At 37.2% G+C, this 23583-nt stretch overlaps 3 protein-coding genes across 3 annotated transcripts; 2 read left to right on the plus strand and 1 right to left on the minus strand.

Moving 5' to 3' along the window:
* Positions 2171-2893, plus strand: LOC109947440. Its single transcript, XM_020557426.1, has one exon. The coding sequence runs from the start codon at positions 2171-2173 to the stop codon at positions 2891-2893; it is 723 nt and encodes a 240-aa protein (XP_020413015.1).
* On the minus strand, positions 8383-10885 carry LOC109947441 (protein FAR1-RELATED SEQUENCE 5-like). The gene is made up of 3 exons (XM_020557427.1): positions 10852-10885; positions 8927-10376; positions 8383-8417 (listed from the first exon to the last, which is right to left on the minus strand). The coding sequence occupies exons 2-3, from the start codon at positions 10338-10340 to the stop codon at positions 8383-8385; spliced, it is 1449 nt and encodes a 482-aa protein (XP_020413016.1). The 5' UTR covers positions 10341-10376; positions 10852-10885.
* Positions 13681-14596, plus strand: LOC109947536 (beta-hexosaminidase 1-like). Its single transcript, XM_020557962.1, has 2 exons — positions 13681-14037; positions 14169-14596. The coding sequence occupies exons 1-2, from the start codon at positions 13968-13970 to the stop codon at positions 14516-14518; spliced, it is 420 nt and encodes a 139-aa protein (XP_020413551.1). The 5' UTR covers positions 13681-13967; the 3' UTR covers positions 14519-14596.

Here is a 23583-nt window from a genome sequence, read left to right on the forward strand (position 1 = left end):
TGTGGCATGTTTGTGTTAAAGTACATTGAGCTTTTCAGCGCTAAGCTTCCGTTAACTACTTGCACCTCGCACAACATGCCTTTTTTTCGGTTGAAATTGGTTGCGGAGATAACAAGGGGAGATGCTTACTTCCCATGATATTGGTTGAAGATGACAAATGGTACATGAGAAGGTTTTGGGAATGTCCATTCTCAAACTAATGTAAATACACAATAGAGACGTACGGGTCCTTATCGAATTCTACCGCTAACTCCTTCATGACATTTACATGTTTGTTAACCAAACTGCATTGAATTGGAATTTTAAGACAGCATATGTAAATTGGGATTTGAAGATGGCTTTTTAAGTGTATTACATCATTGCAAAGTGATATGTCATTGTTGATGCAAGCCACCATTAATCGCAATGTGTTGCATCATAATAGGTGTCTAAACATGCGAAAGGTTTTCCGCAGCTCAGTAGCATCAAAGTAGAAACAAAGACAATATACACAAAATCAACATACATATCACAAACGCACCGACAAGCAATACACACACAACAGACAAACAATATACACAAACTTGGCCTGCCATATACAGAGAATAGATATGCAATATACACACAGTAGACATGCAATATACACACAATACTCCCTTAACACACACAATAGACATGCCCTTGTCATTGTTGATGCAATATACTTGGGAATGACAACCATAGGGAAGTCGTATTGAATAGGATATTAAACTTAACAGTTGTTCTTCGTACTAAAAGAAAGAATAAGGTTCGTTTCCCCCCTTCTTTCTTACTTGAGTGATACTTGTGGCCCCAATAAACATCCAAATGTGGGGCAATCATATTCCATATACATGCAGCAAACTGTCAATAAACCTTCAATAAACATTCAATATCGTTTCTATAACATGCGAAATACATGCAGTTACCAAATATTACAAAATGAGTTTAGGGTCTCATTGGTGGTGCGTGCAACATGTCTTGTGCGGGAGAACTTTCACAATCTTTTAAACCGTGCAGTTAAATGATCATTAAAAGAACAAATAAAATGACAATTGATACAACTAATAAAACTAATACCAAGTCCTTAATGGACTTCAGCATGTTCAGCACTCTAGCATCATACGTGTCATCTTGATGTTCTGCTTCAGCGGAGGTTACATCAACCCATTCGAATCCATTGCAACTGGTGGCTCCCTAATTGCAGGCATCATATATGGAATATAATTCTGTCAGAGTTAGACATAGGTTTTTTTTCACCCACATACATATTCTTTAAATTAAAACTTACATAGGAGGTTAGACACTTCCAGAATGGCTTCCCTCGATTTTTGTCTGATTTTGAAACCCGAAGCACCATTGTAGCTCCACAATACTGACACCTCTTTGTTTGAGCAGGAGATGAAGACGAAGACATGTTGAATCTTCTCAGTTGTACCTCTTCTCACTCAGATCTTCTCACTGAAACCTCTTCGGACTCATACCTTCTCACTCGTAGTTGTCATTCATACCCCTTCACTCATAACCCTAAACTTGTCACTCAGCTCTCTCTCATCTCTGCCCAAATCGAGTTATATTTAATTTTTTGGGGATCATTTGGTGGGTTGGTCACGATGTCGACACCTGTACCGTCTGCATTGTGACATCTTTTAGCCCGAATTTTATTCATTTATTTATATTTCATTAAGGCAACTAGTTGGATACGAATCCGTCATTAGTAGTTCCATTTTAATAACATTACTAGGGGTAGTTGGGTATGGGAAAATGAAAAAGTATATGATGGGACCTTCTGTCACTAGTCAGTAATCCATCACATTTGTATCAATGAATTTGATAGTGGGATAAACCCAAAAATGGCTATGCAAATAGCCATTTAATTAACTTTTTGACTGTCTGACTCTGTATGCACCGTTATGACGTTTTCCCTTCTTTTGTCTTAAGTTTTAATTCACTGGGGTTCAGTTTCTTTCAAAATGGTCAACTTGGAAAGACCCCAACTGGAAATACCTTTTCAAAACACTATAAACAGAGGCTAAAACAAAACGTGTACCCCAAATATTATCATTTATCCCCTCTGCCACTCCTCAAATCGTTCCATTCCAAAAACTTTTCAATGAATTCGAAACACTTCACTACAGTCGGAGGAAAGAGAAGGAAGCATGTCCATTTCGATATGCCCGAAGCCTTCATCCCGGAGTCCGCTTGGTTTCAAGTCATGTTATACGTGGCAAAAGAATCATCGGAAGATCTCTTCCGTATGGCATCTGTGTGCCGATTGTTCCGAACTTTGGCAAACATTCCACAAGTGTGGAACACCATTTCAATGGCAAAGTACCCATACGATCCTATCTGGTACCGTGCCAGACCTGCGGTCCAGCATTTCTTGCAACAATGCAGGGCTTGCGATAACCCTGAGTCCATATTTAGAGAAGTATTCGAAGGTTTTTTCAGGCACGGTAAGGTGGAAGCGTTGTATGGGATGCGCATTGCAGCCACGGCAGGCCATATGGAAGCGGCATATGTAGTTGGACTACTTGGTATGTCCGGAATTGGTCAGTCAAAAGAGGATGCATTACAATTCTTGTGTTCTTTGAATCAACGTAACAACATTGATATGAAAGGAACCAGGGATGCTTTAACAGGAAGATGTCGCGGAGCATTTGTTGCAAGACATATCGTAGATATGTTTGACTATGGGAAGATTAAGTTCAATCGGTGCAGCGCTTGTAACAACAATGAATGGTATTTTGTTATTCCAGGGTGGCCTAGTGAAGACAAGATAAATCCTGCGTTTTGGACTTGCTGCAACCGATGCAAATGGCACCGTGAGAGTATTTTTTGGTGCAAAATCCTGCGTGAGTATTTTGTTGGACGGAATGACGTATTTTTGCATTAGTTTTAGTACGAATTTACGGTTTTGATGCATTGTGGACTTGCTTCTCTTCACTTCTAGGTTGGCTGGCTACGTTATACCTATCTCAGTTTAAATGTTGTTCAAATGTTGGTATTTTGTCATAAACCGTTTTATATATAAATGTATAATATTTATTATATAGCGGAATGATTACTTACATCATAGACGGCTAGGAATGACATTTTACTGACACAGATATTTTGCTCACCGACCCCAATCTTCATATTTGGTAAACCAAAAGTCATGCATGGAGTAAATAGGTGTCTTTTCACCAGTGCTTGGGAATGACATTTTCCCACTTAGCATATCCGAAAGGATTTGGTTACACGTGTCTTAACCTAGGGTGTTGAACAGTGAATGACGTAGACTATTTTTTTGTGTGGAAGGAGTACAATGGATGACTTGTATATTTCCATATTATGTTTCAAAACATCCCTTCAACCTAAAAAATAAAAAAATTAACAAATTGAAGAACAGAGAAACCGATGAGCACTACAAATGGCCTATTCGCACGGAAAATAAAATTGTTTTCAACAAGTTGGATGTGGTATAATTAACAAATGGACAGCCTAAAAAGTAATATCATAATAATTATAATAATTGTGGATAAATAATAATAAAATACTAATGTAGCATAACCATTAAACAGGGAATGCAGTAGGAAGATGAAATCGCAATAAGTTCGTAGAAATTTTCGGATCGTTTTTCTAATTTTTGTGTATTTAGTTATGAATTTTCCAAGAAAAAAGGTAATAAAATAATAATTTAGGGTAAAATGGGAGGATGTGGCCATGTTCGGTAACGTACACTTGTGCAAGTAGTCAAAAGTGACGGGCTGAGATCGCGCCAGGTGTCATATTCTTGTTAATTTTGGATTCTTTTGTTAAAAAAATCTTTGAAACTAGGTAATAAATAGTAGGAAAATCGTAAAAATGGCCCAAAAATTACTCCGGCCTCCTTTTGACGTCCTAAAACTAGGAGAACCTATAAATCATTCGTCTCGTAATGAAATAATCCAAATTGTGTTACATAACTCACTTTTCTCTTAACCCTAAGTATTGATGTTTGTTAACTTCAACTTGAATAACCTACTTCAACAAGCATCTCCCGTTAATGTTGGGAATTAATTTTACAAATGCGTAACAATGAATCGGAGAATTCAGCAACGGAGATGGAGTGTCAATGAGTTCGTAGCAATTTTCGGATAATTTTTTTATTTTGTGTGTAATTAGTTCTGATTTTTGTAAGGAAAAGTAATAAAATAATAATTTAGGGTAAAATGGGAGGGTGTGGCCATGTTGACTGACGTACACTTGTGCAAGTAGTCATCAGTGACGGGCTGAGATCGCGCCAGGTGTCCTCTTGCTATTATTTTGGCTTTTTTAGTGCAACAATCTGTGGACATAGGTAATAAATTCTACGAAAATCCAAAAAATGCCCGGAAAATGAGAAAATGAAAATTATTTGTACATAACTCACTTTCCTCTTAACCCAAATTCACGTTAACACGTATATTTCGGATAATATTCGAAATATAATTTCTAATAATACAATATTTAGTTTCACTATATACAATGATATGTTTTGTTATAATAATGTACATAAAAAATAATTGCACATGCTTTGAAGCCATCATTGCAACTACGCCTAGAGCTTTGAAGACGTCAGTTCGTATTCAATAAGTTGTCCACATGCAACTGCACCTAGAGTTTTCAACACGTCAGAGGTATTCAAGAAGTTGTCCACATGCAACTGCACCTTGAGTTATTAACACGTCACAGGTATTCAATAAGTTGTCCATTTGACGCCGCATTGGGAATCAGTAATATATTTTCAATCATGTCAAATCACATAAATAATGCCATACTTTTTCTCAATAACATCACACAAGTGAAGCAAGTTTAAAACCCTTAGTGAATATTTGTCCTAGTCTATATGAGTGATTATATAATCAGTTGCATAATATTTTTTTCACAGTATATGTTAACTTTGAGAGGGATTCCACAAACATAAAATATAAAGAAAGCAAGAAATAGTAGGAAATGAACCAGTACAAAACACAATATATAAAGTGTACATAATAATTCCATAACCTTGTCACAAACGCACTCACAAAAGCTTTTCCATAAACCTTGTCCTAACATATAATAAATAAAGGCAACATTGCATATGATGCAACCATGTCCAAATCTGATAAGTGATCAAAAACAAATGGACATGGCAGCAACATATGGCTGAAGTAGATGGGCTCTTTGCATCTTCTGTTTTCGTAATTAAAGACATCAAAATATTAAGGTTTAAATCTTCCATAGTAGTTAGCATCAAAATAGCTTTGAAGCAGAGTGTAATCAAAATTCCAATTCCACTTATTTGCCTCTGCTCAAACACGAGAACCAAAATGGTTACTTCCCTTGCTGAGTATATTTGGTGACGTCGGAAACGGTAATAGATGACCAATCAAACCCGGGTACGACGAGTTTTGCATAGGATCGGAAGTAGTCGAATCCAGCTTGCATCACACGCTTCTTTGACTCCACTGCATTAGATGAGTTCTTGTATTTTTGAACAGCTACACTCCGAAGTCGTTTGTGTCTACGCTTCATGCGCTGCAACTTCGCCCTATCCAGATTGGCCTGCCTTTTGTCATCTTCAATTTGGCCTTCCACAAATTCCAAACGTGCCCTTGCCTTTTGGATTTCATCACCAAGTTGAAGATGCCTGTCCTTCCAAAAAGCAACAACTTTTTCAGACTCAAAACTTCCAACAAAATGGTCATTCTGTCTAGCAATGTGACATTGCTTGTCTGGTGACTCACTTGCGTGTCGAAGCCGGTCTTTGTTTGGAGGGGTGTTTATTATGCTCACATCAAACTTGGTTGTGCTTATGCTCATTCTTTGGGGGGAATGAGTTTGTTTGCTTCTTCTGAGAGTATCGGTAGATGGAGGTGGAGGAGTGAGTTTTGTGTGGAACGAGATTTTATATGAAAGGGGTGATAGTAATACCAAGAAAAGGGTTCCCGCCAAAAAATATTTGGTTGACAAAGTAGAAATTATTTTTTGGTCTGATACAATCTAAGTTTAATCCTAACTAGTTTGGTTGAGTTAACTAAGTAGATGTCACTTCCATTGACTTTGTTTCAACCAGTATCAGTGGTGTCAGGAGAGTGTGAGGTTGACATGCTTGAAAAGCAAAACCTGACACCTATTTTTAAAAAATTCCCGCCAAAAAGTACATATGTTGACTACACACAAGCTTTGGTATGTTGGTCTATAAACCTATGTTCCCTTTCTCAAACGAAATTGCATATGCAATCCTCATCCTCCCAAAACAAAGAGGATTATTCAAGCATGTCAACCTCTTCAGGCGCCAACAACACAATCGAAGATGACAAATTGGAGTGGCAGGTTCTATTTCCACATTGTACTCGCCGACCCCTTCCTTTTTCAACATCATTTGGGAGTGAGGGGGACTCCGATGATCCATTACAGGCAATACATGCAGTCAGTGGCAAGCTGGATTATAATTCCAGACTGATCAATTCATGGCACGAGAAATGTGTTGAAGACGAGGCAATTTTGGCTGATCTTAACATTAGGGTGAACAAAGCGTTATCCCAAAAGAACAAGTACTTGAAGCTGAGTCATAGCAGGAAGCTGAAAGCTGAGGAGTTGGATACAGTAATGAATGATGAAATCAAAGGTTGTTTGATGAACCATATGCGATGCGAAGAGCACCATACTGAACTGGAGTTGGCATTCAACGAAGGATTCGACAAATTCCGAGCATTTGCGGCAACTACTCATACAAGTTATGATTGGAACTATGTGTCCCCTGATGCTGTGAGAGAGATACTAGACGATGGGGGTGACATGAATGAGCATAAGCACGTCAAAGCTGCTTGGAAGAAGCCGACCGATACGACTAAGTGATTGCGGCTACCGCTGTTCAGTTGGTTGAGGGTGACCGTGGTATTGCACATATACTCCCTTAATGTCATTATCTAACTTAAAATAACACAAATATCAGTTTCATTTGCTTCATATATAATTATTGGGACTATGTATTGCAAGTCATCATGTGTTATAATGTCTAACATTATATTTTGCAAATATGGAAATATTATTCAAGAAGCAGTCAATATCACAGAAAGCCGGGAATCAGTAAATGCTCCTTATCATGTCCATTTACATTAAAGAGCTGGAGTACTAATGTGTTCAAAAAAATCTGACACGTGAGTCATAAGTAACATAACATGTGCTATACATTGTTTACTGAATGGTTTATGGTTTATTTATATATAATAAAATTCCAAATATTGCTGAAGATTTATTTCGTGTATATCACTAGGGATATGAGTGGCCATAAGCATGTGAGACCTGCTAAGAAGAAGCTGACGAGTACGACCCAGTGATTGTGGCTACCGTTGTTCAGTTGGTTGGGGAGATCGTGGTATTGCTATGAGGAAGCACATAATATGTTTTGCAATCAAATGTTCTTTTGTGTGTGGAATTATGAGTATTTATGTAAGTTAGTGTACCCTTTAATATTTTTCACCTATGTATCGAAATGTAATTAGCTGCAATGTTATGTTTTTTTTTTACCCGCTGGTTTCTATTTGCTCTGTTCCAACAAAGTGCTTCGAGTATCCTTCACTTACAAAAGTGTACAAAATCGTGCCCCTAATAACCAGTCGGAAAAAGTGGCTGCTGCTGGAAATGATTACTGGTAATGGAAACAACAGCTGGCTGCTGTAATTGCTGCATTACCCTGAGGAATTGAAAAATGAATCTCTGTTAAAACAAATTTCACCCTAAACTGCCCATTTTACATGGTAAGAGTCATTGCTTCTTCACATAACTACAAATTTCAAACTTGATCAAATGTCTATGAAAATTTATAAATAGGGAGAAGACGTAAAATTAACATGTCTCCAAATGTCTTGGAAGAATGAAACCAAGCAAATTTTCATTTCAATTACCAGTGGACATAGTAAGAGCTCATCGGTGGACATGAACAAAAACACAATAACATTCAAAAACTGAATCTATAAAACTTCACTTGATCATTAATCTTCATAACAACCACATTTCGTCTAATACAAATATCAATCATTCAGTTGGTCTGTGCATCCTGTCAAAATCGTCGAATAATGGGTCACTACGATGTATTGGAGTTGATTCGTCATTGTTCGACGGTGATGTCCTGCATAAACATCAAACACAAGCACATAAAAATTTTACCTTTTCATATTTTAGATATTATTACAAATAGTGGTAGCATCTTACGGTGTGTTCAAGGCTGGGCATTGTCTTCTATCATGACCAATGTGTCCACACTCCAGACAGTGTCTAATCCCTCGCTTTATTGCCTTTTCCTTTGCTCCCGTTATTCCTTTCGACCTTCCTTTGCACCTCACTCTCTTAGGGTCTTTCATATATTGTGTTTGAGAGCTGGACCCTCCAACTTCGTTATTACTTGGTCCATCCTTCAGCAACTTCAACTTCACCTGCAAACTTTTTAGAGTCTCTGACAGTAGCTCACATCCTTCTTCACTCATTAATGCATCCTCAACCACATCTGAAGCAAGTCGAGACATTGTACTCCGCTTTATTAGAAGGCCAGGATCTGCACAGTCTTTAATTTCGTTGCCATTTGCATCTGACACCAATCCACATTTCGCAGTTTTCTTCCACCTCTTCAAAATATATTTATCGGGCATATATTCAATCTGGTCCCTTCTGAACAATGCTAGGATGTGCTTGCAAATAATTCCAACAAATACAAATCTTTTGCAGCTACACGATGCGTGGTCAGAATCTTTGACATATACGACTTCTGCCACTCTTGTTTCCCAATTTTTCCTTTCGCTCACGTTGAACACAACTTTACACGCATCCTCTGTTTTGAGCTCTAGGAAACATGCTGTACTTTGTATTAGTTCTTGCTCAAACTTTTGAAACATTGTCCTTGTGTACAAGGTAGCCATTTGTTTGTTCATTGGCATCGGTAGAAGACATTGAGCCACTTCAAATGCATCTACGTGATCAGCAACTAACTCTTTTTCACGTTGATGAGAAAGTGCCCTCTCAAATCGTATTATGAAATCCATCCACGAATTTCTCCTTGATATGTATTGCTTGAAAAAACCATGAGAACCTTCCGCTCTTTGGCTGCTTGACATTCCAGCGGCAAAAAATTGTCGTGCGTAGGCTGGAACCCAAGATTCCCTTAAATCAAACATTGAACTTAGCCATGGATGGTCAGTCAAACCAGCCTTTGTAACCACAATATTCCATTTTGCATCAAACTCATCCTTATTGTCAGTATCCCATATGGCTTTCTGAAATTCAGGCCAATACTCCTTATAAGCGTCACGTGGTAACTTAACAGAGAACTTTGATGTGATGTGCCATATGCAAAGTCGATGAAATGTACTCGGGAAGGCTATTGAAATCGCTATGGCCATTGCCGCATCTTGATCTGTAATGATCGTTTTAGGTTCCCCACCTGGCATGGCTTTCTTAAACTCCTCAAACATCCAAACAAACGACTCAGTCGTTTCCTTGCTCAAAAATGCGCATGCTAAGACAATTGTCTGACCATGGTTATTAACTCCCAACATTGGTGCAAATGTCAAGTCGTATCGATTCGTGTTGAATGTGGTATCGAATACAACAACATCTCCATAAAACCCATACGCCCGTCTAGAAGTTGCATCTGCCCAAAAACATCGACTAAACCTGTCATGCCCATCTCCCTCAATCTTGAAATAAAAAGCCTCATTTTTTTTCTGTTCAGCCATAAAATACTCGGTCACTAGTTCAACATCGTGGTTCCTCAGCTTCCCATTCACACTACATTCAAGATTGTAGATATCTTTTTTGATAAAACCGATTTTATCCATTCCTCCGGATTGCACCTCGAATATACTTACCTTCTGATGAATGGGAATATTAACTGAACCCAACTGTTTTGTGAGTACTTTTGTAGAATCTGAAATATGACGGTGTGATCTCAATAAATGCATTCTTTCTGAGGGTGTCATCTTATGATTGTGTCCCTCTGCAAAAAGAGAAATGGTATACTTCTTGCTCCCATTTGTCTTCACAACCACAATCTTTGCTTTGCAATTGCATCTACTTATTCCCCGTTGTCTTTTTCTCTCCCGAGTTTCATCCTTCCTGTATGCACCTTGTTTGCAACATACAAATTCTTTCCTCAAAATCTCTTTCTTATTTTTCCCCCAAAAGCTAGAATGAAGTCGAATACCAAAGCCAGCCAAGAATGCATATCTATTATAGAAATTGTAAACGAGGTCAAGCGAGTCAAACTTCATCCCAACTGCTGGTGTTTCCTCATTTCTTACTTCAGGAATATAAACCCTCCCATTAGCTGTTGCACATTCATCACTCTCTGAGCCCCCAGACATTTTATCTACGTATATTATTGATCCACTTCTATATTACTGCATAGCAATTATTCATTCATTAATCAGTCATTACTGCATTGTACAACATATCAATGCATTCCACTTACACAAAACATTGCCCAAATTGACACAAAATACGCATAGCCTAACTTCCGATTACACAAAACACAAGCAAAATTTCATACAAGTTACGTCATCTCTTGGGAAATAATCTGGTCAAAATAACATTAGAACCAACATGTTCAACTAAGAACACAAATGTAATTCAAACCACCAATTACAGAACTTCACCCAATATCCTCTCCAACTGCTTACTCCTAACGTCATTAAGCCTAAGTTTAGGTTCTTTTACCTACATTTCATAATTTTCCACCCCGACCAACAACAATGAACTAAGTATATTGAATATTCATAAGAAAATGACACATTATTGATGCCACAAATGACGAATTTCCCACCCTCACAAAAAATAAACCTAACCCAATAAAATCAATCCAGCAAGTGAACTTACCTCTCAAAATCAATCGGGAGCTCTGAAGTCAGTCAGCTTGAAAGACTGTGGTGGACATTAGAGAAGACTCTTTGGTATTTGAGACTCCATCTCTACCAAAATTGAGGAACAACTGCTGCTGCGGCTTCTAGCTACAAAAACAGATAAGTTACTTTGCTTTCATCTGGAATCTTGTCAGCTGAATGAAAAGAGAAGGGGTTTTCACTTGAGCCATAGAATCAAAACAGGGCAACAGCTAGGTAAGAGCCATTCTTCGTAATACCCAGGATACTATAGATCGCAGGCCTCCCAACGAGCTAATGACAGTCGAGTGACTATAAGGTTTGGGAGATTTGGATCCTTCTAATTGTGGGTTTGCTTTACATTCAAAAAGAAAGGCTTCAGTTTTTCACAGAGAGGGAAAGAGGGGAACAACTGAAGTTGGGTTTCTAACGGGTTAGATTTCAACCCGATTCTACATGCACCCTCTTTTAAAAACTCACCGTTGGATGAAATCCAACGGCTCTTACATACCCCTCAAAAACACCCCTTATAACTTCCCACTCACTATAGAAGCTCCCAGCGCAAAGACGGAGAGTTGGGAATAAAGGGTCTATGTGGGATTCGTGGGCCCACGACGGGAGAGCTGCTCACACATTGGACAGTTTGGGCCTTCGGCCTCTATATCTATTATTGCACGTGTTTGAATTTGATAATATATACATGTGTAAATAATTTGAACGAGGCATGTGATTGAATTTGAGGAGTTCATCAAATAGAGGGAGAAAAGATATAGACGACAAAGGATTAATGTGAATGACTAATCTATTACAATGTGAAAATTAGGGAAGATGATGAATAGTTAAATCCATATCATTCTTCCAAATCTAATAAATCCTATCATATAGATCTTTTAAAATCTAAAAGTAAAAAATCTTGATTATAGAAATCGATATATAAAATCTTATAAGTCATTATATTATGCTTAAATCTACTAGACTTTTTTTTAAATCCCTAAATAGTCTTTTAAAATCTCAATCGACTACACCCCCTAAAACTGCAGTATGTATTCAAACGGTTGCGTCGTAAATAGGAGAAGGGCACCGATGCAGCCCAATAAGACTCTCATAACAAGTCCAGATAAGCCAATTTTTAGCTCCACTTTCATGATTCACAGCTGACCTAGAATTAACACAGAACTGGACTGATAGTTACGATCATTTAAACAGAGAAAGCAAAGCTACAAATAAAGGGTTCTATGGTGGAGTGGGGCTCATCTTACCAAAATAGCTACACCAGTAATGACAAGTGCTATGTGAATCAAAAGATGTAGCATATCCAAAAGCTCTAGGAATTAATAGAAAAGCTTGGTAGGCCCTGAGGTATATCTCCTACCTAATTTCTAAACAACAGCCGAGATCCAACTCGATAATATCTTTGAATGTATTTCCAACTCCATCCTTATTCTTCAAACCTTGGTCATTCATGCCTAGTTTATTGTTTAGCAAGTCTTTAAATTAAAATAAAGTATACTAAACCCATAAGAGAAGAACAAAATGTATTGAGATAAAACCACCTTTTACTTGAGACATTTTCTAAATAGATGGATTGGATTCCCACATCTTCAAGCATAAGAATATAATAGACAATGACAATGCAAATTGCAATTCATTTGCGATAAAAACAATACAAGTTGTAGGCATCTAAATGATAGGATGCATGGCTAAACAAAAACATGCCCCATTTTTGGCAAACAACATAAAAAAAGCACTCCTTTCTCTTTTGCTTAACTCTAGAGTACAATTCATTCTCTATTCTCTACTCTTTTGGAGGACAAGTCTTGAAAGAAATATAACCAGTATAAGGGTCGCACGTAAAAGAAGAATTCAAATCGCGTTGCGAGCACATATCAGGCCAGTGGTCATATGACTTTCCACAGATTCTACAATCCATGAGGATTGCACGTCCACGGGTATGGCCGCATTGGGCACAACATGAGAAACCTACAACCGCAGACAACACACTGAACCGAACAGCCCTTGCCAAGAATTGCATTCTTTGGGACATCATACTTGTAGGGGCACAGTTGTGTAATGTGATCATCCACCTTTAAACAATACCTACATTCATCTGTGTGCAAGTTGTAGACCCATTGTTATATACAACAAAAGCAATAAAAATAATTACTAGTTGTCTCACGTTCAAAGCCACTTGACAACTCGGTAGTGTGTAATTTATACTGTGGCGTGTATCATAAATAAAAATAAATAACAAACATACCAGCAGGAACATGAGGGTTCGGTTCCTTCAAAAAGTCAACATTTGGTGCTGCGTGGCTAGAGAATAAGCTATAAGTTCTTCAAACCTCCTTTGTTCTGCAGTTTTTGGTTGTTTAGGCTTATCTGTTTGCATGCAATTATATTGTTAAATACAAAAGTAAGAAAGAAAAGAATAGGTTGTAACGTCAAAGAAGTTAGAAGGAATGACATCGATCCTAAATATTGGGTAGTATTCATTGTGCACACACAAAATAACTTGACTGGAAAAGATAAAACTGTTTCAAAATTTTGGGATAATACATACATCCTCTAATTACATCAACAAAAGTAAAACGAAAACAACAGTTTCTTTTTTCCAAAACCACACAAAGCCCAATAGTAAAAGGGACAAAAAATTTGTTGAGAAATACACTCAATTAACCAAATGGACCAACGATCTTCCTCTAAAAGTATTTTCAAATAAAATAGAATTAGGATATTATACGAAACGAAATTCTACCACATAAACCAAAAAAACATACGTACTCATTGACTTCAAAATTGAATTCGAAAGTGACTTATCGGTGGAATAGCCAACCCTCTCTTGCGGGGAAAGATCCTTTCCTCCGCCGCCGTCCTTATCGAGCACCACCGATTGGCCAGCCACATTTGGCGAGCAAAGGAGAAGGTCCTTTGCAGAGCAGTTGTTATCAACCACCATGTGGGAAAGAGATTGGGAGGGATTTTAGGGTTAAGGGCTTGGCGTAGAGATGAGATTAAAAAGATGGGTGTTTGCTTATAGATACTTATAATGCTGAACCACTTGAAGGAATTAACGATGTTTCTCAGCAAAAGCTTGTTCTTGGAGGAGAAGTATGCATGTGGGGTGAGACAGCTGATACATCAGATGTTCAGCAAACTATTTGGCCTCGAGCTGCTGCTGCGGCAGGTAAGTAGTGAATTAAGTTGATTTAGAGTCAATCTCCCAGGTGTGATATGTATATAAGCAAGTACTTGGTACTGTGCGTTTTCTGGGTACTCTTCAGCTTGAGACTGAACGCCATTTTGTTTTCCCTGTAGAGCGTTTGTGGAGCAGGAGGGAGGCAACATCTGCGCGAAATGGTAATTTAACTGCACTGCCTCGGCTACAATACTTCAGATGCCTCTTGAATAGACGTGGAGTTCAAGCTGCTCCAGTGACCAACTTGATTGCTCGAAGTCCTCCAATTTGGTCCGCGGGTCATGCTATGACCAATAATACTTCGATTATCATATTAGGTGATTTCATTAGTCTTAAACTTCCCTTCCAATGCTATACAGATAAATGCAAGCGTTCTAGAGATTTTGCATATCTGTTGTTCAAACATGCATGCCTATTTATGATAGCTATTATTGTCAGAATTTACGGTTTAGAATCTTTTGCTTCTTGATGTTGAGATCATTGGCTGGGAAATATTATGGATCACAGAGTATGGTCATTGTATTTGGAAAAATGGGTTGTTGTTGCCTTTTTTTTTGTTGAGAAATTCTATAGTTGCATTCATAATTCAGTCAAAAAAGTCACTAGTCACAAAGGGCCAATACAAACTAGCCACAAAAGAGCTATTACAATAACGGAGCGGTCTAATATCAAAATTAAGAAAATCAGGTATGTCTCCACTAACGATCAGCCAAGATCGAAGAAACTCTGGTATAGACATCCCAACTAAGATTGCAAACTTAGAATAATAAAAAAAAGATAAAGCTTGAAAAAATCAAGCCATAACAATACAAATAAAACTCTCACCAAGGAGAGATGAAAAGCTCTCACAAAGTAGAGGTGAAAACTACACAGAGAACATAAAGAGTCTTTGCAACTTATTCCAAACATAAATAAATTGCAAAAAAGATGGTGGTAGAGATCCGACGCCGAAATGCAGGTGAAGATCTGATGCTGAGCCGCAGCCGCCTATAATGGTTAGATGAAAATTATAACAAAACTAAGACAAATAGGGAAAACCCTTTGTCTCTGAAAATGGGGAAAGAGTTGAAAGGAGGAAGAGAGGAAGAGAAGAGGGGAGAGGGGAGAGGAGGGAAGAATAATGGCTTCCTCCCCCCTCAAAGTGGAAAAGGCTCTAAGAGTGTTTTTTGGGAGAAAAGAGGCTAGAGTTTCCCAAGAAAATGGGTTGTTGTTGCCTAGGCGTTCCTTTTTTATATATAATTATTTAGTACTTTAATTTAAATTTCTACCAAAATCATGCAAAATAAAAGGATATGTAAATTATAAAGTACCATAATTGATATAAAGTCTAACACGGCCGTCTTCCAACCCCTCTCTCTCTCTCTCTCTCAGACGTAAGTTATAACCCGCGACATCTCTCTCTCTCTCTTTCTCTCTCTCTCACACACACACATAGTACCATTGTCATCTCGTCCTTGGAGATTCCAAAATGGCCGTTTTTTTTCTGGGTCAGACCTGCCCAGACCCCCTAAATTCGGTATACATTCAAATACTGGGGTCATAAATAGGAGGGCGCGGGTGCGGGTGCATCCCATTAAGACTCCCATAACAAGTCCAGATAAGCAAGTTTTAGCTCCACTCTCATGATTCACAGCTGACCTAGAGAAAGAACCTGCACAAAGCCAAAAAGTGTAAAGACAATTGTTACCCAAAAAAAAACAAAAAGAGAGTATAAAGACAATGCCCACGGATTCCTACAGTTAAAAATGAACACAGGACTGGACTGATAGTTACGATCATTTAAACAGAGAAAGCAAAGCTACAAGTAAAAGGTTCTATGGTGGAGTGGTGTGAATCAAAGATGTAGCATATCCAAAAGCTCTAGGAATAGAAAAGCTTGGTAGGCCCTGAGGTATATCTCCTACCTAATTTCTAACCAACAGCCGAGATCCTTTAGTAACCTACTATTAACCTAAAGTGATGTCAAATTCTGCTATGAGAAAAGAGACAATATTACATGAAAACAGAAGGAATCATACAACGGGAAAAATAGCAACATTCATAGTTATTCGATTTTAAAACAGGCACCGGATTAGATTCTGACTGTTTAGGAAACTCTATCATTCTATATAATAGGCCTGCATTTCAACCATTCTATGCCAAGCTCACCATGCTCTCTTTACCATCCCAATGTTAAAACAGAGCTTGCAAAACTCTATATTGGTTATTTTAACAATGCGAGAACGATATGTAGTGAATCTAAGAGAAAATGAATAACTGACTAGGAAATTTCTTCTTCTTCTTTATTTTCTTTTCTTCTCGAGCTAAGATTTTAGACAGGTGCATTCCATCTAGAATCTATTACTAAAGCAAGTATAAACAGAACATCCGAAAGTATAATCACTACATTTTCAAAACCTACACACATGGTTGAGTTACACTGGGATTCTGATTGTTGATCATGGCCACATATATTTGACAATTAGAATCACAAGCTGAAAACCAAGAAATTTAATATTCCATATTATTTATCCGATTACAGATCATTATTAGGAAAAAGAATATTGATAAGCACGGCTAGTCATGAAAGCGATACCCCAAAAATGAAGATAATATACGAAAGTTATACCACTTGGGCATGCAAGCAAAGCATACCCCATCAGCTCCAGAAAAAATATTTTGTGGTATGATCGATATAGGATTATATAACTCCTGATTCTGGATTAGCTACGTAAAATTACCAACAACATCATCATCAAGAAGTTTGTATAAACTGCTGAGTGGCATAAGTTTCAAACTCATATGACAACTTGTTCTGAAAGTTGGAAGTTTTAAATATGTACTTCGATTTTAGTATATAACTTTTATTTCAACTACTTCCAGAGGTTGTAGAAGCATCACTTGGCCAGGCACTGCGATAATATCTTTGAATGTATTTCCAACTCCATCCTTATTCTTCAAACCCTGGTCATTCATGCCTAGTTTATTGTTTAGCAAGTCTTTAAATTAAAATAAAGTACACTAACCCCATAAGAGAAGAACAAAATGTATTGAGATAAAAACCACCTTTTACTTGAGACATTTTCTAAATGGATGGATTGGATTCCCACATCTTCAAGCATAAGAATATAATAGACAATGACAATGCAAATTGCAATTCATTTGCGATAAAAACAATACAAGTTGTAGGCATCTAAATGATAGGATGCATGGCTAAACAAAAACATGCCCCATTTTTGGCAAACAACATAAAAAAAGCACTCCTTTCTCTTTTGCTTAACTCTAGAGTACAATTCATTCTCTATTCTCTACTCTTTTGGAGGACAAGTCTAGAAAGAAATATAACCAGTATAAGGGTCGCACGTAAAAGAAGAATTCAAATCGCGTTGCGGGCACATATCAGGCCAGTGGTCATATGACTTCCCACAGATTCTACAATCCATGAGGATTGCACGTCCACGGGTATGGCCGCATTGGGCACAACATGAGTCTCTAAACCTACATCCGCAGACAACACACTGAACCGAACAGCCCTTGCCAAGAATTGCATTCTTTGGGACATCATACTTGTAGGGGCACAGTTGTGTAATGTGATCATCCACCTTTAAACAATACCTACATTCACCTGTGTGCAATTTGTAGACCCATTGTTATATACAACAAAAGCAATAAAAATAATTACTTAATTATTTAATTTTTTTGGTTAATGAAGAAGATAAATCCCAAAAATAAGCATTGTGAGCACATGACATAGAATTATAACGTATACATAGATATTATGTCGTACAACGAATACATAGATATTATATTATAAGAAGAGAGAAAAAAATATATGCATGGTGAAATATATGTATATACAGTACGGATCTTTTTTATATATATTATGTATAATCAAAAGCATACCAGTAGGATTAGGATAGAGGAGGGAGGAGGGAGGTGGGAGGGCTATCTTTTTTTTTTTTTTTCCCCTTCTTTTCTTCTCTAAAATCAATAGGCCAACAAGGTTTTGCCTAGTAGAAAAGATCCCTAATTTGCAAACTAGTTGTCTCAAGTTCAAAGCCACATGACAACTCGGTAGTGTGTGTGAGATACCCACCTCCCCTTTGTAGTTTATACTATGGCTTGTATCATAAATAAAAAAAAACATACCAGCGGGGATAGGAGGGTCCGGGGCCTTCAAAAAGTCAACATTTGGTGACGTGTTGTTAACGAAATAAGTCATAAGTTCTTCAAACCTCCTTTGTTCTGCAGTCATTGGTGGTTTAGACTTGTTTTCTGTTTACATGCAATTACATTGTTAAATACGAAGTAAAAAGGAAAAGAATGGGTGATAACGTTGAAGAAGTTGGAAGAATGACATTGATCCTATTAACAAATAACTATATTATTAAATATCGAGTATTCATCGTGCACGCACCAAAATAACTTGATTTAAAAAGATGAAAGTGATTCAAGAATTTGGGATAATATATATACATCCTCTAATTACACCAACAAAAGTAAAACAAAGACAACAGTTCTTTTTTCCAAACCATACAAAGCCCAATAGTTTACAAAAAAAGCCTTTGGTTCTAATTCACCTGTTGGATATGTGTACAAACAATCAAAAACCAGAAAAACATACATACCCATTGACTTCAAAATTGAGTTCCAAAGCGACTTATCGGTGTTATAGCCGACCCGTTCTTGCGGGGAAAGGTCCTTTCCCCCTCCGCCGTCCTTATCGAGCACCACCGATTGGCCAGCCACATTTGGCGAGCAAAGGAAAAGGTCCTTTGCAGAGCAGTTGTCATCAAGCACCATGTGGGAATCGAGCACCTTGTGGGAAAGAGATTGGGAGGGATTTTAGGGTTAAGCTCTTGGCGTAGAGATTACTTGTGTCTTTAATAAGCACTGGCCCCTTGGCACATGCGCATGCATAAAATAATCTTTAAAATTATTATAAAATTAAAAAATTAAAAAAGGAAATAAAAAACCCATTCTCTCCTTTCCTCTTCCTTCCGCCGTTCTCTCTCTCTGCCTTTCTTTCCCATCACCAACCTTGAACCTCTAATCTACGATCACCCTTCAGTCAACAAGAAAATCTTTCTTCACACTCTCACTACTACAAAAAGTGAAAAAGACGACCAGAAAACAACGACGGTCTAAGTGAAAACCGTCGTGGTTTTTAAAAAGACGACGGTTCTAAAAACACCGTCGTGTAATACCACCTTAGACAACTAAAAAATGGAGATTCAAATGGCTGTTCAAAAACAACGACGTACCTAATTAAACAACCGACGTCTATTTGAAACAGATTTCCGCAGTGTAAAATCAAAGCAAACAAAGAACGGCAGAAGTTATGAATAGACCGACGTAGAAAGTAAAGACGACGATTTCAATAAAAGCCGCCGTTTTTACTCATAAAATAACACGACGAGGTTTTCGTATAAGACGCCGTATAATTACAAACAAATCCACGGCTTTAAAATACAAAATAATCTTAACAGATGACACAGATTTGCAATCAGAGAGACAATTTTTTGGAAGTTGATCAACGTCGTTGCAAATTTGCAATCAGAGAGACAATTTTCAACGATGGTTATATTATACCTAACGACGTTTAAAAACAAATCAACGTCGCTCAACAAATATATTACGTCGTCTTAGTCTTACTTAAGACGACGAAAAATGACGACAGTAGTAAAAAAACAGTCGTTGTTTTTATATTCTTATTTTATTTAAATCTGTCGTGTTAGTTAAAAACGACGGCATAACAAAAAACCGTCGTTTTGTTTCAAACTGAATTAATTTAAAATTTCTTCAGGAAAGCAAAATCTATTTATAATTTCCTCGGGTTAGTAATATTGCGTCGTGTTAGTTTACAAATTCTAGAACATTAATTTCCCTCATTTTAAATTTCCTTGGGAAAGAAAAATCTATTTATCACGCTTTGTAATTGAAAACTAAAACTGAAAGAATTCTGGAAAAAAAAACTCTATTTATAATTTAAAAATAAAATCCACGTCGGTTGTAGTACACTTAACGACGTTTAACAAAATAATCTACGTCGGTAATTATAAATCTACCGCCATCTTACCTTAATATAGACGACGAGAAAACACGACGGTAGAACAGAAAACCGCCGTTGTTTCAGTTTCTTTAACAGTTTGGTCCTTTATCTTTTTGCAGGACTTGTATAGTTCAAAGCATTGACAATGTCTTCATCATATCTCCCAGCAACTACTGATTCGATTGCTCATGCTTTAGAGGCCATCTGAAGCCATTTCTATTCTTTATCGCATTCTTGAAACCCATCTTCTTCTTCTGAAGCTCTACGGATAAAGGAAGAGGCTATCACAAATCTGACGGATCTTCTTAGTCAAAAAAATCAAGCAGAGGATCAGGCACATCTGATCTTCAGATTTCCCTGAGAAGCGAACTTTCCTTCGACAGCGAGTGGATGCCAGGCTTGCATCTCTTTTGATGGAAAGCAATGAGTATTCAGAAGCACTAAGTGTCCTATCAGGCTTGATCAAGGAAGTGAGAAGGCTAGTTGACAAGCTTCTTCTTGTCAACTAGCCTAAATGTAAGCTCAATTTCTCTTTGAGAAAGACCTCCAAATTATTGTCTTTGAGATGTGAGAGACAGTGTCTCTGAGAGAGGAAGAACTTGGAACCCTAAATGTAAACCGCGAAAATGAATGAAAGCGACAAATTTATAGAATAAATTTTTAAAACCAACAGCGGTCCTTACCAAAAAACCGCCGTTTAAATTGTAAAATCAACGTCGGTATTACTGACGTATATTACAGAACTCCACGTCGGTACATTAATAATCACGACGTCTTAAATAATCTACCATGACGCGAGTTATTACTTATGTACTTTAATTTTTGAGTTTACTACGACGGTACCTACAACACTACTGTCGTATTTATTTACCACGTCCGAAGTTAAATTTACCGTCGTATTTTGTACTTTATATGTCGTAGTTATATGTAACCGCCGTATTATTTTTTTAAAATAGTTTTATATGTAAGCAACTTTTCGTCTACTTGACTTACACATTAGTTGTTTTTATATTCTTATTTTATTTAAATCTGTCATCCAAAAAAGAAACTTTACATATTGCAGAATATTAATTTCCTTCGTTTTAAATTTCCTCCGGAAAAAAAACTCTATTTATAACGCACTGTAATTGAAAAATAAACTGAAAGGTCACGGGAAAAAAAATTCTATTCATAATTTAAAAATTAAAATCCACGTCGGTTATATTAAACCTAACGACGTTAAATGAAATGATTCCACGTCGAACGAAAAATATTGCGTCGTGTTAGTTAAAAACGACGTAGTTAAATGTAACCGCCGTATTATTTTTTTGAAATGGTTTTATATGTAAGCAACTTTTCGACTTACACATGCACTGTTTCCAAACCCGATTAAAAATTTCAATCTCCAGAGAAACCTTTTCCTCTTTTTTCCTTGTCAGAGCATTGTCAGAGTTTCTCATCTCTTCCTCCCGTCTTCTTCGTCGTCCTTGAACTTAAACATCGATCATCTTCCTCTTGCTTTCATTGCACGCAAAAGGTAAGCTTTCATTTTCACTATTTTGGTTACTGTTTTGCATGCTCATACGTTTTTTGTTTGAAAAATCTTTTTACCTTTTTTCTGGCCAAAATCATTTTACTTCTTTCCAAGTTTGATAAAATATACAGACAAAGAGGGAAAGTTTCCAACTTTGAAGACAACTACCTCAACTAAATAAGACGACGGTAGACCACGACGGTTCGTCAGTTGTTCTAGCGTCGTCTGAAAATTGACAAAGTTGTTTTTAAAATAATAGTCTTTTTTTGTATGCTTGTTTAATTGCAGGTTTGATTTCTCTGAACAATGGTTTTTGTTTTTCCCTTATTTGATAAAATATAAAGAAAAAGAAACTAGGGTTGGTATCTAATATAGACGACAAAATATCTTATTGTTTTACGTCGTGTGAATGTTAATACCACGACGGTGTATTACTATTGACGTCGTATGAACATAAATACCACGACGTTATATAAATAATAGTTTACCACGACGGTGTATTACTATTGACGTCGTGTGAACATATATACCACGACGTTATATAAATAATGGTTTTAAACATTTATTACGTCTGAGATTATTTCATTGCGTCGTCTAAAATCATATCATACGTCGTATTTTTTAATACCGTCGTTTGTGTTCTTAATGTTTTCCTGAAATATTTTCACTTGCAGTTTTGTCTGTTAAAATGGTTTCTCAACAACAAACTAAGGATTCTGGCTCCAAGAAGCTTGGAATGGTAGCTCCTCAAGACAAGTCTTCGAAGGAGATGAAGTCTTCGAAGAAGATGAAGTTTGCTTCATCATCTGCTGAGACAGAACCAACCAGCCAGACAACAATCTCTGATGATTCAAAGACTGGTCAAGGTATGAGCACAATGCCTCGTGTTGTGAAGAGAAAGCTTCAGAAACTGAGGCCAATTGTTGAGTACAATAAAAGGGGGAAAGGTGTTGGCCAAGCACATATTGAGATGCAGTCGTATATTGGTGTGTTGGCACGCTCCAGGATCCCACTTGTGGACAAGAAATGGTCCCAAATCCCCAAGGATATAAAGGAGCAGATTTGGGAAGCAGTTGACATGGCTTTTGTCGTAGGCCAAGGGGGCAAGACCTCTGTTTTAGCTTCTGCTTCCAAGAAATGGAAGGATTTCAAGTCTACACTAACGAGGCATTATATCCTTCCATACACCAATGACAGGGAGAAATTAAGCCAACCCCCTGAAACATATAAATTCATAGAGAAAGCACAATGGGATGCCTTTGTAGCTTCAAGGCTATCCAAAGATTTTGAGTCTGTGCATTCTCAACATGCACAGATTAGGGAGAAACTCGAGTACAATCATCGATTGTCTCGAAAAGGATATGCTGGATTGGAGGATCAATTGGAGGAAACCATGCCTGGGGTAGAAATTGATCGATCTACCTTATGGAAGAGAGCTAGACAGGACAAACATGGTAACATCCCTGATCCAAAGGTGGCAGAGAAAGCAAAATTAATTGTAAGCCTACTATCACTCTGTTTTAAATTTTTATTAAACTGTGAATTATTCTTATAACGTCGTATGTTATATTTTTCGTCGTGTGAATGATATTACCACGTCGAAAAGTTTTTAAAAACGTCGTTAAAGGTCTAAATAGGAATCACTACTAATTTTCTGTAATTATAGCATAAGACGTCGGTGGTTCATTTTCGCGTCGTTTGAATGATATTACCACGTCGAAACTTTTTTAAAAACGTCGTTAACGGTCTAAATAGGAATCACTACTCTGTTTTCTTTAATTATAGCATAAGACGTCGGTTGTTTATTCATTTCGTCGTTTTAAATAAATAACCACGTCGGTATAACTACCGTCGTGATAAGTTATAATAACGTCGGTTTATACGTTATTGCGTCGTGTGAAATTATATAATACGTCGTTTGTACATAAATAACCGTCGTGTGTTTTTTTGTTTATCTTTGTTTTAGGATGAATTGCAGAAATAAGTATCG

This window comes from Prunus persica, chromosome G2, assembly GCF_000346465.2.
Source record: "Prunus persica cultivar Lovell chromosome G2, Prunus_persica_NCBIv2, whole genome shotgun sequence".
In the NCBI taxonomy this organism is placed as follows: Eukaryota; Viridiplantae; Streptophyta; class Magnoliopsida; order Rosales; family Rosaceae; genus Prunus; species Prunus persica.

Bases quoted from the DNA above. Each gene is read 5' to 3' on its own strand.
- LOC109947440 (XM_020557426.1), top strand. From the start codon at position 2,171: ATGCCCGAAGCCTTCATCCCGGAGTCCGCTTGGTTTCAAGTCATGTTA.
- LOC109947441 (XM_020557427.1), bottom strand. From the start codon at position 10,340: ATGTCTGGGGGCTCAGAGAGTGATGAATGTGCAACAGCTAATGGGAGG. The intron at 8,418-8,926 runs GTCTTCTACCGA...AAAAGTTTGCAG, and splicing joins TGCATTTGAAGTGGCTCAAT to GTGAAGTTGAAGTTGCTGAA.
- LOC109947536 (XM_020557962.1), top strand. From the start codon at position 13,968: ATGTGGGGTGAGACAGCTGATACATCAGATGTTCAGCAAACTATTTGG. The intron at 14,038-14,168 runs GTAAGTAGTGAA...TTTTCCCTGTAG, and splicing joins TCGAGCTGCTGCTGCGGCAG to AGCGTTTGTGGAGCAGGAGG.